The sequence below is a fragment of the Ursus americanus genome, chromosome 19 (assembly GCF_024610735.1).
Source record: "Ursus americanus isolate L20-20 chromosome 19, mUrsAme1.1.p, whole genome shotgun sequence".
Classification (NCBI taxonomy): Eukaryota; Metazoa; Chordata; class Mammalia; order Carnivora; family Ursidae; genus Ursus; species Ursus americanus.
The window spans coordinates 26,735,449-26,751,212 of record NC_142145.1 but is presented as its reverse complement, the minus strand read 5'-3'; the positions used below and the strand labels follow the sequence as shown (position 1 = coordinate 26,751,212).

The 15,764-nt window shown below is 48.0% G+C and overlaps 1 protein-coding gene across 1 annotated transcript in view; it reads right to left on the bottom strand.

Moving 5' to 3' along the window:
* Window positions 1–15,764, bottom strand: part of PSTPIP2 (proline-serine-threonine phosphatase interacting protein 2) — a 59,076-nt gene extending 43,312 nt beyond the window's left edge. Inside the window, exon 1 of the mRNA XM_045789990.2 lies at window positions 15,594–15,764. Coding sequence (XP_045645946.1) covers window positions 15,594–15,626 — 33 coding nt within the window. The 5' untranslated portion in view covers window positions 15,627–15,764. The remainder of the gene's footprint in view (window positions 1–15,593) is intronic.

Genomic DNA, 15,764 nt, shown 5'->3' with positions numbered 1-15,764 from the left:
CTATGTGGGGCTCGATCCCAGAACGCTGGGATCACGCCCTGAGCCGAAGGCAGACGCTTAACCGCTGTGCCACCCAGGCGCCCCAGAAGTCTATACTTTTATTCAATTTTCCTGTAAACCTAAAACCACCCTAAATAATAAAACCTATTTGTTTTAAAAATTCTGGATACTACCCTCAGTAACATAGCATGCTTTAGCTTTCTAGGTAATTACTAGAAACAAGACTTTGGTGACTTGATCATTTCAGCAAATGGGGTTTTGTCAAGCTGATCCTCAGGAATCTGGTCTGCTTCCTGCTGAAGCCATACTGATCTTTCTGTTCCTCAAACACACCAGGCCCTTTCCAGCCTCGCTGTTTTCTCTCCCCTTTCCTCGGCCCTTCGGAAGGCTGGCTGGACCTTACCCTTCACATCTCAGCTCAAATGTCATCTTTTCAGAGAAGCCCCCAGTGATCACTCTGCCCACCCCCCAAACACATGGAGGGACTATCCAATCACTCTATGTTGTAGGCGGAATAATGACCCTCCCCGAGGGTGATTTTTTTAAATATTACTTGAAAGGGGGCACCTGGCTGTCTCAGTCAGTGAAGCATGCAACTCTTGATGTTGGGGTTGTGGGTTTGAGCCCCATTTTGGGCGTGGAGATTATTTAAAAATAAAATCTTAAGGGGCAGCGGGGTGGCTCAGTTTTCCTAAGGGAAAAGCTTCGGCCTTGGCACAAACAGGTAGCCAGGCTCCTTCCCACCGGCTGGTCATGTCCCTCTGAGTTTGGAACTTCTGGGTTTTTTTTTAAGTAGGCTCCAGGCTGGGCCCAACATGGGGCTTGAACTCATGACCCTGAGATCAAGACCTGAACCAAAATCAAGAGTTGGATGCTTATTTGACTGAGCCACCCAGGCACCCCTGGAACTTTTAGTCTATGATCTGAACAGCTGTACTTGTTCTTCTTTTAATACTTTTTTAAACCCTTTTAATTATTTTAAAAGTTATACTTATTTTATTGTAGAAAAATGGAAAAGTACAGCTAAGCAAAAAGAAAATAATTATGTTATTCATACCACGTGAAAAACAATGGTTAACATTTTGCTGCACAACCCCCAGATATTTTCCTATAGACATGTGACTATGTCTTCATATTTTTTTAAATACAAATGAGGAGGTCTTACTTTACAAATAGGTAGTAACTTTTTTTAACTTAATATATTATAAATACCTTTCCTGCTGCTTGTTTTAAACCACAATTTTTAGTGATTAGGGACTATATTTCACTTGTTCTCACAATTCCTTAAATTTTTTAAAGTTATTGCACTCATCATTTTCTGTCATTACCTCAATTTTAAAATTAGCTGCACAAAAACCACTACAGTGTTGGCATACGGACACATTACTGACAGGTACACCTCTTTAACACGACCACACTCTATTTTATCATCTGAAACACAGAATGGCCCTAGTGCTAGGCTGACCAGATAGTATTGTCCTCATTGCAAAACAGAAAGCTCAAGCTCAGAGTGGTTAGCTGGGTGGCTTTGGGCAAGTCCCTCACTTCGTCTGAGGTAGAGTGAGGTGTAGACCCCAAATGGTGTGTAGCCATGGCGGGAGGGCTGCGGCTGCCCTTAGCTGGTGGCCTCTCCCTCCCCACTTCCTGTTCACACCCAGTCAACCACAATTCCACCCAAATAGCTGCAGTCTTGTACCCTCAGCCTCTCTTGGACCTCCTGGTCTTCCCAGGCTTCCAGCTTCCCCATCCACAGGACTCATTTCTTGGCCCTGGAGAGCAGACAGGCTTCCACCTTGCTGAGCCCTTGGGCCCTGGGGCCCTGCAGTTTGGTTTCTGCAGAAGGGGCCACATGGCTCAACGGCAGGTGCCTTCATTGGCATCATGTTTGCTCCCTTTGACTCAGAGCTAAGGATACCTGGGAGGAACACCACGGTCTCTCATATACAGATTCTCCACCGACGTGGCCCAGGAAAGGGCCATACCAGCTGGGGTCAGCCAGGGAGAAGCCTGCTGGCCAAGATGGTGGCCCTGAGCAATGGCTGCTCAGAATGAAAGCCAACCACTCTTCTGGCAGGAATTCCATGGGAATCCTGATGAAACAGGTCAGGAGGGTGCTAACATAGGACAAGTGGATAAAGAAGGCTGAACTGGGGACAACCCAAAGGACTGGTCAACTTTCCAGATCTCCAGATCCAGCCGTTAGCAGAAATCCCAAAAAGTCCTAAGGAAATACTTTTTATTCCAGAGAGCTAAGGTCTTTTTGGACCCCTTGTTCAGGACCTGATTGTTGCGAGGTGGAGAAATCTTAGTGTCTGTGTTTGATAAAAAGGAATATATCCTCAGAGCAGATTCCAAGAGGTGGGGCAACCAAGACCTGGAGCAATGAAGAACTGTATTTCTAAGGTTTTCGGACATTTGTGGCCATTTATAACCTGTCACTTCAAGCAGCTATTCTTCAAACAGAAAAACTAGATTTCAAACTGGAGTTGAATTAAATCAGCATGGCAAGACAAGAGTGGAGAGGAAAGACCACAGTGACTGTTTCCCCAGTATTTCGGCTTTGCATCCATCACCCAGCACAATGAAGCCCGAAACCAGGATCTGGCCCCTCAGAGGGCATCAAACTATTAACTCTTCTCATTCAAGACAGGACCTGAAGGTAGGGGTGGAGTCTGGGTCCCCTACCCTAAGCTTATTCAAGTATTCCTTCCAGCCTCATGCCAAGCCTCACCCTCCCTTGAGGTGTTCTAGAAACACGGATTCCCCCATCTTATCACTTGCGCAGGGCTACCTTAGCATGCCCCCCCATGGCACCCACCCAGCTGGACCTGCCCCATAATCCTACTCTGCTGGCCCACACCTTTTAGTGCGTTTGCCCTCTAACAAGAGCATAGGCCCACTGAGGGCAAGGCTCATTCTCCTCCTGACTTGAGAGGTCCACACAGGTCTCTGGCTTCTGCAAATGTTGGAACACCTGGGACTCATTCAGAAAGACAATTCAATATTGAGTAAAGCTTGAACCATAGAAAAGTTCAAAGAAAAATAACTGAATGTCTATCAAGCTTCCAGCATGGGGAGAAGTTTTTTTTTTTTTTAAGATTTTATTTATTTATTCGACAGAGATAGAGACAGACAGCAAGAGAGGGAACACAAGGAGGGGGAGTGGGAGAGGAAGAAGCAGGCTCATAGCAGAGGAGCCTGTGGGGCTCGATCCCATAACACCGGGATCACGCCCTAAGCCGAAGGCAGATGCTTAACCGCTGTGCCACCCAGGCGCCCCTGGGGAGAAGTTTTTAAACTTTGGCATGTACTAGGTGTAATCACAGAAGATTAGCTCAACATGCTTGACTGTATACAGCGTTTGCAAAATGCATATACATTTTAAGTATAATTATCATTGTACAGATGAGGACGCTAAGCCTAGGAAAGTGGAGTAATTTGAACAAGGGCACATCCCTCAGCTTAAAGGGAGCAGAGCTGGGATTGCAACCCAGGCATGTCCAACACAGTAGCTCGAGTGCCTGAGGACCGCCCTTCACTACTGCACGCTGTATTTACCGGATGCTAGAACATGTGAATTACATACACAACACACGTATGTGTACACACATATGTAGATACAAGAATGTGCATTCAAATATTTGTAGTAAATGGCAAAGAATATCCTTAACATTTTTTAAAACTCTTGTGGATTCATAAATAAAGCACAAGGAAAGAAACAAAACCAAGTGTAAAAGAGGAAACAGAACAAGAAAATAAACAAATGTTCACTCTCCCTGGTGATAAAAACACAAATGTAAGTTTAATGAGGCACCTGTTTTTGCTTAGTAAATGGGCCATGAAGAAACCACACCAGCCATGTCGGATGCAGTGAAACTTCTCCCTTCGGATATCAGTGGGAACACTGAGAATACAGCTGCCTTCTAGGAAATCACTTTATACATATGTCAAAAGTTTTTAAATGTCCTACTGTAAATGAATGCTCTTTTCAGTCACTCAACAGACAGTCTTGTGAATCTGAGATAGAGAAACTGCGGGGCTCCGTTTTTAGAAAGGGAGGCTGGTGACGGGTAATAAGGAGGGCACGTATTGCATGGTGCACTGGGTGTTATACGCAAGTAATGAATCATGGAACTTTACATCAAAATCTAGGGATGTACCGTATGGCGACTAACATAATATTAAAAAATTATTATTAAAAAAAAAAAGAAAAAAAAGAAAGGCTCCAGCCCTGCTGTTTCTCGCTAGGTCCTGTTTACTCACTTTCTATATTTCATTTTGCATCTGAATCAACCGAGGAGCTCTGTTCCCACTCTAAGCGCGAGGCAGGAAAGTGAATCATTCTCTGACTCTCATCTAGGCCCCCAAACACCTGACAACATCTAAGCAGAACTGAATCCCAAACATGTTCCAGGACACCAGCTTCAAACAAACCTCAGCCGACGCTGACATCAATATCCCACCTTCAGTGACTGATGAGATAACACCTATTATTCACCTGAATAAGAGCTTGCCTTGAAGAGGACGCTACCCGGGATTCCTGAAGGAACACACACCCTGGATCCCATTCCAATATAAACCCGTGACCCCAGGCAACAGAGAGACTCACTCTCCTTCCCTTTCCAAGTCTCCCAGACACTCCGTCTGTGATATGCTATTCAATAAACTCTGCTTTCATTTCCTCCTGGCTCGTGTTTGATTTCTTTTTGTTTTGTTGTGTTTTTCTAAAGTTTATTTTTTTTAGTAATCTCTACACCCAACATGGGGCTCAAACCCACAACCCTGAGATAAGAGTTGCATGCCCTTCTGACTGAGCCAGCCAGGTGCCCCTCGTGCTTGATTTCTATCCTGCACAAAGCCAATGACCGTCTCAGCTGCTCCTGGGTGACCCCCTCTGGATCGTCGGGCCCGGCCTGCCTACAAAAATACATTATGTACCAGGCATTAGACCAGGTACCGCTGGAGTAAGCAGGCAGGCGTGTGGGCCCTGACATATGGGTGGCCATGCTAGCTCTGGAATGACCACCTGGGGACTCCACGTGAGATAGAAATAAACACTATCTAGGCCACTGTTGTTTGGGGTTTTCTGTTACTTATCACTGAACCTAATCTTATTTAGACAGAAGGTAAATGAGCTTTCACCAGCTGGTGTCTGGCTTCTTTTTTTTTTTTTTAAGATTTTATCTTATTTATTTATCAGAGAGAGAGCACAAGCAGGGGGAGCAACAGGCAGAGGGAGAAGCAGGCAGAGGGAGAAGCAGACTCCCCACTGAGCAAGGAGCCCAATGCGGGACTTGATCCCGGGACTCCGGGATCATGACCTGAGTTGAAGGCAGACGCTTAACCAACTGAGCCACCCAGGCGTCCCTGGCTTCTTCATGGAATAGGAAGCAAGATCATCAAAACAGAGTGAGAAAATGGGAAGGAAGTGGAGGTCTGAGCAGTGTGGAAAAGGTATGACGTCATCACCATGGAAAAAGTGATCTCATCAGAGAAACAGTAAAATAGCTAGCAAGTGACAAGTTCCTTTGCGAGTCTCCAGAAACCGGTATCTAAAGAAGCCAAGTTTGAGATGCCCTAAATGAATGAAGATCTGCAGCACAACATTATTTCTTCTAGAAAACTTCAGAAATTATATAGATGTCGAACAGCAAGAGAATAGTTACATCACTTATAGTATTTTTTTAAATGATTGTTAGGAAAAGTAGATAGCAACAGATAAAACTACTTATGATACTTTATTAAAGTATTTATATTTCATTATATGGAAGCAGTAAAATCAAAATAGTACATACACTATGATTACAATTACACGTGGAGGAAAAAATTGGGAAAGGTACCAAATTACTAACATTATGTTTTTAATTTCCTTGACTTTGCTATGTTAATATTAAAAACGGTTATTTTTAAATAGCATGTGAGACTCATCTCATTGAGTAGATAATAGCCTCGAAAAAGTGAGAAGTCTCATGTCTCTCTGGGACTCACAGCAGCTACCAAAGGGCTGCTACTCGGGACTTGGCAGATAGCTGCTGAGTTGAGCTGCCTGAGACCGCGTGATGACTAGGGGAGAACACTCCTCTCTCTAACCAGTGTTGTGTTTTCTCTGTCGGTCGCAGGGACGCTCATCGGGTGGTCCGCACTTAGAGTGTGGGCCGTGCTCTGCGTGTGGGTGCAGGGCCCCTCCCTGGGCATGGGGCTCCCAGCGGGGCCAGGCCCATCCTTGATGATATCATTCTCCCAAGCACAAGACGACCAGCCAGTCACCGTAGAGCAGGCTCTTTAGAAGCCCAGAATGACACCTGCCCCCAACGGGACTTCAAAGACAGAGCGCTGGCTTGGATGAGTAGCCTCCGTTCACTGCCACGTATGTCTCACTGCTTCTCCCTTTGTTCATTTGTTCACTCTGATAGTTGACGAGCGTCTGCCACCTGCCAGGCACCGTGCTAGGTGTGGGGGATACGCTGCTGAACAAGTCAGATGCACCTCGTGGGGCTTACAGTCATGGGAGTTAGACATTAAAGAGGTAAGTACAGTATTGGGGATTGTCTTACGGGCGCAGGATGCCATAGGAACAGGCAAGCAGGGTCAAACTAATTGGCTAGTCAGAAACCATAATTCTTCATTCGGTAACTGGCCTACGAGTGCCGCAGTACGGGAGGTGACCAAGAGAAGGGAAGTGATCGGTGCAGAGAGGCAGGCTGGGCTAGGTCTGGCAGAGCCGTGTAAGCCACGGTCCAGACTTTGAGACTCCAGGTGCCACGAGAGGCCACGGGAGGAATTCAAGCAGGGGAAGGATACGAACTCATTTATGTTTTAGAGAGCTCTCTCAGTGACACAGGATCTGGAAAAGAGTAGCTCCAACAGAGAGCCCTGGAGGGAAGCCCAGGGTGACAGTTGTGCAGCAGGCCTGACTGAAACAGAGGACAGAGAGCTCCAAAAAGGGGGTCTCCAGAGGAGGAGGGGGTGAAGAGGATTTTTAAAAACATCTGGAAAGCTGAAGCATTTTTTTTAAAGTCTCTGATGAAAGTGAATAATTTGCAGAAATAGAAAAAACTCATCCTAAAAGTCATACTGAATCTCAAAGGACCCTGAATAGCTAATACAATCTTGAAAAAGAAGAACAAAACTGGAGGACTCACACTTCTTGAATTCAAAACTTACTACAAACCCACAGTAATCAAAACAGTGTGGTACTGGCATAAAGACAGACCAGTGGGATAGAATAGAAAGCCCAGAAATAAAGTGTTGCATACACAGTCAAATGACTTTTGACAAGGGTGCCAGGACCATTTAATGGGAAAAGGACGTTCTTTTCAACAAATGGTGCTGGGAAAACTGGATATCTACATGCAAAAGAAGGAAGTTGGACACTTACTTAACACCAAATACAAAAATTATCTCGATATGGACCAAGGACCTAAACGTAAGACCTAAAACAATAAAACTCTTCGAAGAAAACACAGGGCAAAAACTTCACAACACTGGGTTTGGCAATGACTTCTTGAGTATGACACCAAAGGCACAGGTAACAAAAGGAGAAACAGACAAATTGGACTTTCTGAATACTTAAAAATTGTGTGCATCAAAAGACACTAACAACAGAGTAAAACGGCAACCTCAGACCGGTAGAAAATATTTGCAAATTATATATCTGATAAAGGGTTCATATCCAGAATATATACAGATAACTCTTAACAGCAGAAAAATAAACAATCTGATTCAAAAGTGGGCAGAGGACTTGAATAGACATTTCTCCAAAGATATACAAATGGCCAACAAACACCCAAAAGCATGCTCAACTTTACTAACCACTAGGGAAAGGCAAAATGAAACTACACTACCATCTGGTACCCTTAGGATGGCTGCTGTTAAAAAAAACAGAAAGCAACAAAGTGTTGATGAGGATGTGGAGAAACTGGAACCCTTCTACACTGCTGGCGGCAATGCAGCCACTGGCAGAAACAGATGGCAGCTCCTCGAAAAATTAAATATAGAGTTACTACATGATCTAGCAATTAAACTTCTGAGCACATTCCCAAAAGAACCGAAGGGAGGGTCTTGGAGAAATATATTTTTAGAAGATTTTATGTATGTATGTATGTATGTATTTATCTAAGAGAGAGAGAGAGCATGTGAGCAGCGGGCAGAGAGGGGCAGAGGGGCTGGGGCAGAGAGCATCTCAAGTAGACTCTGTCCTCAGTGCAGAGCCTGACGCCGGGCTTGATTCCACAACCTTGAAATCACAACCTCATGACCCAGGCGGAAACCAAGAGTCGGTCGCTTATCTGACTGAGTCACCCAGGCTCCCAAGTCTTGAAGAAATATTTGTACACCTGTGTTCACGGCAGCATTATTCTCAACAGCTAAAATGTGGAAGCAACCCAAGTATCCGTCTACAGATGAATCAATAGGCAATATGTGGTCTATACACACAACAGAATATTATTCCACCTTAAAAAGTTCAGAGATTCTGACATATGTTACGACATGGATGAACATTAAGGACATTATGCTAAGTGAAATAAGCCAGTCATAAAAAGACAAATACTGTACGAGTCCATGTATGTGAGGTACTCAGAGCATCCCAAATCATAGAGACAGAAATATGATAGTTGCCAGGGGCTGGGGTAAGGGAGAATGAGGAGTCACTGTTTGATGGGTATAGACTTTCGGTTCTACAGAGTGCAAAGAGGTATGAAGACGGACGGTGGGGATCATTGCACAACACTGGAAATGCATTTAATACCATGGAACTATACACTTGAAAAAGATTAAGATGGCAAATTTTAAGTGATATGTATTTTGCCGCAGTACATAAAATATGGCATCAGATTAAAAAAAAAAAGATAACACAACTAGTTAACCACGTGGAATTTGGTTGCACGGCCCCTGAATATTATGTATATGTAAAGCGTGTGTAGGGGTGAAGGGCAGTGGGTGCCTCTTTTTCCATCAAGTAGGTGAGACTTCCATGTTCATTTCTTCACGTTAAACATTTATTGAGCACGTACTCTGTTCCCAGAACTGTCAAGTTCTAGGGACACAGAGGTGAATGAGATGGAAGGTGACCATAGCCCAGTAGGGAAAAGAGGCAAAGAAACAGGGAACGCAATACAGAGTGATAAGTATACTGCTAGAAACATGCAACGGACTTTCAGAAAATCTCCTAACCAAGACCTAGAGGTAGAGGCAGAGGTCAGTGCAAAGTCCTGGGGATGGGGCCAAGCCCCTTGGGGTGTAGCAAGTAGTTTTCGGTGGCTGTGGTTCATAGTGTGAACTTGGTGGGTGTGAGGTAGGGGCCAGCCTTCTGCTGTCATTACAGCTTTTCTTGTTCTTTATTTTTTTCTCTCCCTGATAAAATATAGTTGTGAAAACGGTGATGTCATTGAGGCGGGTGGAACTTGAGGGTTTATAAAAGTACTTGAAACTGTAATCCACCCCCATAAACAGTAATATGTGTAAAAGAATGAACAGTTATCTGTGAAAAAAAAATATTTAAGATTATTACGACCTTTTATTTTTTAAGAATAGTGGGTAAATAGAGCATTTAAATACCTAAGAATACTCTTTTATTTTCAAAAATAGTTAGCTGTGACCATTTCCGTTTAGACAAAAGAAGTCTTCAGTTGGTTTCTAATCTATGAATGCAATCCCATGTGACCTGGTCAATGCTAATGAAACAGCCATATTTGAACAGTGAGTTTTGAGGCTAGACAATAGTTCCCAAGGATAGAAAATGACGAATATTATGGATTTGTGTCCTGGGGTTTAAGTTTGCCCTGTGCTGTCCTGAGCCTCCTTACAGATACAAATAGTACAGAGAGTTTAAGACAGAGGTATTAGGGCTCACTGCGGAAAGTGATCCCGTTCTCAGGAAGAAAAAACCTCTGTCAGATATGTTGAAACCTCCTATTGACGCTCGGCTAATCTTCAGCCCAAAATGCAACATAAGGTAGAGCTAATCCCAGAAAGTAGGTTTAACCAAACAAGCCACCAGTCTGCTGTGTCCTTGAGAAGTCTGATTTTCCTACTTTCCTCGCACACATACTGTTTGGGAAACAGGAAGCCCATGACTCTGAGGCCAGTGACGAAGCCCTTGTTGGGAGGTTGTAAGGTTCACGGCCGCTATGTGAACACTGGCATTGAAAATACCTAGTACTGGGGCTCCTGGGTGGTTCAGTTGGTTCAGCGTCTTCTTCAGCTCAGGTCACGATCCCAGAGTCCTGGGATCCAGTCCTGCATTGGCTCCCTGCTCGGTGGGGAGTCTGCTTCTCCCTCTGCCTTTCCCCTTGGCTTGTGCTCTCTCTCTCTCTTTCTCTCTCTCAAATACATAAATAAAATCTTTCTCTGAGAGAGAAAGTGAGTGCAAGCAGAGGAGGGGCAGAAAGAGAAGCAGACTCCCTGCTGAGCAAGGAGCCTCACGGCTCCATCCCAGGACCCCGGGTCCACAGTAGGGCAATGAGCAAGTTCAAACAGCCCCAGACTTCCCCTGGTCACTGCACAGGCAGAGCAGAGAGGCCCCACCAACTGCAGGTATAGGAGTTTGCAGGGGAGGGCCGGGACGGAGACTAGGAAGCTGGTCTGGACCAAGAGCCTTGAGAATCAGGAAGCCTGGTCAAAATAAGGATCTAGACACTGTGTAGAGGACAGGCTGGGCCTCACCCCCAAGTGAGGAGCATGAGAATCTCCTGGGGTGTGGGAGGTCATCTACCTCTTCCGGAACAGGTGCTACCATCCCCTGTGCATGTCCACATCTGGAAGACATTGTCTGATCACGCCAAAAACCGGGATGTGTCCTACTGTGTCCACCTGCTGCCCTGGAGTGCTAGAAACCACATCCATGGTCACTGTCCCAATCTGACAAGGTAGCATCAACGTTGACATGATAAATTACACAGCACCGCTTGGCCACGCAGCCACAAATCAGGTATGCATAGGGAAGGGTGGAAAAGAAACAACACACCCGCATGCTTCACATCAGGCCAACTCAGTTAGGGACCATCCCGCTTCTAAAGACCACCGACTATCCCTCTCAAACAGATCCACGGAAAGGTTTCTTCAAATAAGTATTTCTGGGGCGCCTGGGTGGCTCAGTCGGTCAAGCGTCTGCCTTCAGCTCAGGTCATGATCCCAGAGTCCCGGAGTGGAGCCCCATGTTGGGCTCCCTGCTTGGCAGGGAGTCTGCTTCTCCCTCTGCCCCTACCTCGCTCATTCTCTCTCTCTCTCTCTGAAAAATAAGTAAATAAAAATCTTTTTAAAAAATTTAAAAATATATATATGTAAATAAATATTTCCATGGGGGCATTTGAATACGATTATGTACAAAGAATGTGCTGACTCATACCTTTTCTGGAATATCTACTTAATTTGGCCATGGGCTTTTCTACTTCCATGGAACAGTCCTCTCTTGGGCCTGTGCCGGTCCTTTCCTGGTTGTATCCCTACGTCTCTGCCTTTCTTTGTCCGTCCCCTCTCTCCCCCTTCTCTCCTCCTGCATTCACAAAGGTATTCTTTAGGAGGGCTTTCTTGGGGACCTCATATCTTTTCATTCTTTCTCCTTGAGGTCTGTCACCCACTGCCTTTGATTGTCACCTCTGTGCGGATGGTAGTAATAGCTGACAAGACAGATGTCCACGATGCGCTGTGCCCGGCGCTGTACTCAACTCTGAGAGAGCAGACACTGTGAATGTCCCATTTTTATGGAAAAGAGGAAGAACAACTGAGGCTTGGTTGGTGGGGGGTGTGAGGAGGGAGGCTGAGGTAACCTGCCACCTGCAGTCACATAGCTACTAAGGGGCACAACCGGATTCAAACCTGGCCAGTCCACCTCAGAGCCGCCACGGGTGACTGAAGCCTTTCTGTACTTCATGCGGTTCTCTGGATTCTCTGGCCTGGATGCCCTTGGCCAGGGGCTAGGGCCGTCTCCTCCAGACCAGCCCCTCAAACCCAGAATGCCGAGCACTGGTCTACTACCGTACCACCCTGAACAGGCCCGTTCTCATCAGAATGTTGACCGCTAGACACCGGAGAGCACTCACTGACATGTTCGCACTGGTTGTCGAAACATGAAAGTACTTTCAAATCCTGCTGCCTGGCGCCCGCTCCCCTCCCCGGGACCCTCCCCCTCCCACGACCTCCCCATATTCACCAATCCTGGCATGGTGCTGGGGGCAAGGGCTGGGGTGGGGGCTTCAGGATGCGGCTGGCCTTGGACCTCAGCATTGCTACCCCTGCAGTTAACTATTGTTAATATTACCTCCTCCTCCCTCTCTCCCCACACACCAGTTCCTCCTCCTGACTTCCTTATTTCTGGGGCCCTTACCTCATTCTCCAGTTCACATTACAGGGAGCCTCCTTTCCTCTCTAGTGCTCACCTTCAACTGGTTGCCTTGCCCTGTGGCTTTGACCTCCTCTGCCCTCTGCCAGTCCTCCCTGATCTCCTCCTTTCCTCTCTCTATGGCCTCCACGCTGGAACAGACCCCTACTCCTGGCCCAGCTTCCTTGACCTCTGCAGGACTCTCCTTACCCCCACCCCTTCTTCCTTCATTAACTTGAGGCCAAAGCCTGGCCTCCCTACCTTGCTTCCTCATGGGAATGTACCTTCTAACCAAGGTGGTGACCTTACCCCTGCAAATGCCACCTCAATTAGAAATCCTCATCTAGAGGGGAGCCTGGGTGGCTCAGTCAGTTAAGTGTCTGACTTTAGCTCAGGTCATGATCTCAGGGTCCTGGGATTGGGCATCAGTTTGGGCTCCCCACTGGGAGCCTCTCCCACTACCTCCCTCTCCCACTACCCCTCCCCCTCCCCCTGCTCATGCTCTCTCTCTCTCTCTCTCAAATGAATAAAATCTTTAAAAAAAAAGAAATCCCTATACAGAAAAGGCATTTCATAAATATTTCATAAATTCAGTCAACTGATACCCACTTGTGTTTCCAAAGTTTTCTACCATATCCAATCACAACCTTCTTGCCCTTGAAACATGAAGGTTATTCCCCTCTGTGCTACCATAGCCTTGCCTCCTCTACCCCCTGAATGGGTGGAGCACCACAGATGCTGCTGCTACTGGAGCAGTAGGTTCCTTTCTGCCCCTTTGTCCCCAAGCCTGGATAACTGTTCCATCTGCCTGTTCCTGAGCATTCATACGCACCATGGCAGCACTGGGGGCTCAGGGGATGGTGACACCCACTGCCTATCCTCCCTGAGCTCCTGATTGGAGCTGGAGGAGAAAGACACTCACATGGAGAGCCAAACGACGACCCACCATCTACCTCTGGCAGCACTGAAGAAGCCGTGCAGACAGCAGTGCTGGCACAGTCTTGCCGAGTGCCAGCCTCATTAAGACATTCATGGAGCCTTTGGTCCATGCAGAGTCCTGCTCCACCATTTAACAGCCCTAGCAGTGTGGGAATGTTGCTTAACCTCTCCGCCACACAGTTTCCTCATCTGTAGAATGACAGCAAGCAAGCTACTTCATAGGGTAGTTGCGAGGCCTAAATGAGTAGTGTGTATAAAGCCTTTAGAACGGTGTTAGTTGGGGCACCTGGGTGGCTCAGTCGGTTGGTGAAGCATCTGACTCTTGATTTCGGCTCAGGTCATGATCTCAGGGTCATGATCTCAGGGTCTTGAGACTCCCAGCTCAGCGTGGAGTCTGCTCGAGATTCTTTCCCTCTTCCCCTCCCCACAGGAGCACTCTCTCTCTTTCTCTCTCTCTCTCTCAAATAAATATTAAAAAATAAATCTTTTTTTTTTTAAGATTTATTTTTAAATTTATTTGACAGAGAGTGAGAGAGAGAGAAAGCACAAGCAGGCAGGGCAGGAGGCACAAGGAGAGGGAGAAGCAGACTCCGCACCGAGCAGGGAGCCAGGTGCGGGGCTCGATCCCGAGCCAAAAGCAGATGCCCAACCGACTGAGCCACCCAGGCGCCCCAATAAATCTTTCTTTTTAAATATTTTATTTATTTGTCAGAGAGACAGAGCACAAGCAGGGGGAGCGGCTGGCAGAGCGGGTAGAGGGAGAAGCAGGCTCCCCACTGAGCGAGGAGCCCAATGTGGGGCTCGATCCTAGGACCCTGGGATCATGACCTGAGCTGAAGGCAGACACCTAACTGAGTGAGCCACCCAGGTGTCCCTAAAAAATAAATCTAAAAAAAAAAAAAAAGAACAGTGTTAGTCACAGACTGTGAACAGTAAATCAACTATTATAGTTTCTATTATTTGACATAAAGTGTTACAGGAAATTAGAGATTAAAGATACCTTTGCAAAATCTCTCTCAGGATCTCAGATACCTTCTGAAAGTATAAGGCCAGAGGGGAAAAAGAGTATAAACGGAAAGTTCTCTCCCCCCGACCTTCACCTCTAACTCTGAACTCAGACCTCCTTTCCGCCCCAGCCCCTACCCACTCCTGCAAGCAGGTGTCAGTGGCTGGGAACCCTCTCAGGACGGAGGCTGCCGCTCTCACACTGTCGAGGGCCCTTCGGCTTTACAGACTCACTTACTCGGTCAACAGCTTTTAGCTGAGCACGCATCCTCCCACCAGCTCACTGGGGGACAGTAACCCTGAAGTCCCCACAGTACCTGCCCCAAGGTGCTCAAGTGCTTGCAGTCCCCCAGTTCAAAACCAGAAACTGACAAATGCTGTGAAGGAACAGAACCTGGACACGTGAGCAAGCGATAGGGCCTATTGGGCACAATCAGGGAAGGCTTCCCTGAAGAGGTGACCATTGGGCTGAGATCTGAAAGCGGGGTGTCACACTGTGAGGCAGGGGGAAGGCGGGTCTCTCTGCCCTAATTTTTCCCACCATGACAATGCCTGCAATGGGACCTACAGGTGGGCAGAGGCCCAGGGGAACCTCAAAAACTTCAGAATACAGGGGCCTCACAAGGCAGGATCTAAACCGGGTCCGTGAGGCCATGGCACCAGGCTTCTCCACCCAGCAGCCCACGATGGAGACGGGGTTGTGCCAGGCAGCTGTGAAGCCAAATGCAAGCAAGCAGGGGCCCAGGTAAGAGACTTGCAGGTGTGCTGACTTCCTGCTCCTGCTTTAAGGCGATGAGGGCGGTTCCTCCGAATGAGGGGTTACAGAGTCTTGAGGGGCACCGGGGGAGAGACAGGACTGGGGGAAGAGGACCGGACAGAAGAAGCCGGACAGGCGGACTCCGGATGCCGCCAGCAGCTCTGCGCCAGGGAAAAGACCCGGAGGGCTCCAGAAACAGGCGAAGCTTCTGCGGGAAAGCCCTCTGAGCTCTGCAGGGGAAAGGCGGGCGCTAACGGGGCTGGAACGTGTCCGCTGACCGGGAGAAGACGGTACCGGGGAGGGGGGGTACCTGCCGCTGTCAGCCGGCGAGGCTCACCCAGGCCCCCCCAGATCCGCGCCTGGCGCAGCCTCGGGGGCACCCGCGGCTCTCCCCTGACGGGCCGCTCCTCGCCTGGGTCTCGGGATCCTCGGCCAGGAGCTGGGGGCCCCGCCCCGCTGGGGCTCAGGGGCAGGGGGACCGGACCCCGGGGACTCGCGGGCGCGCGGCGGGCTGGGGGCCGGGCAGAGAGGGCACACGGCAGCGGGACAGGTCCCCGAGGGGCGCCGACTTACCCAGAAGTTCGCCTTGAACAGTGCGCCCGTCATGGCCGGCGCGCGTCTCTGGGGGCCGAGCGGAGCGGGCAGCTGGCAGGCGCCGGGTGACCCGACTGTGGCAGCCCGCGGTCCCGCAGCCCGACTGGGGAGTCGCGCAGCCGCCGGGAGGCCGCCCCGGGTCCTAAACCA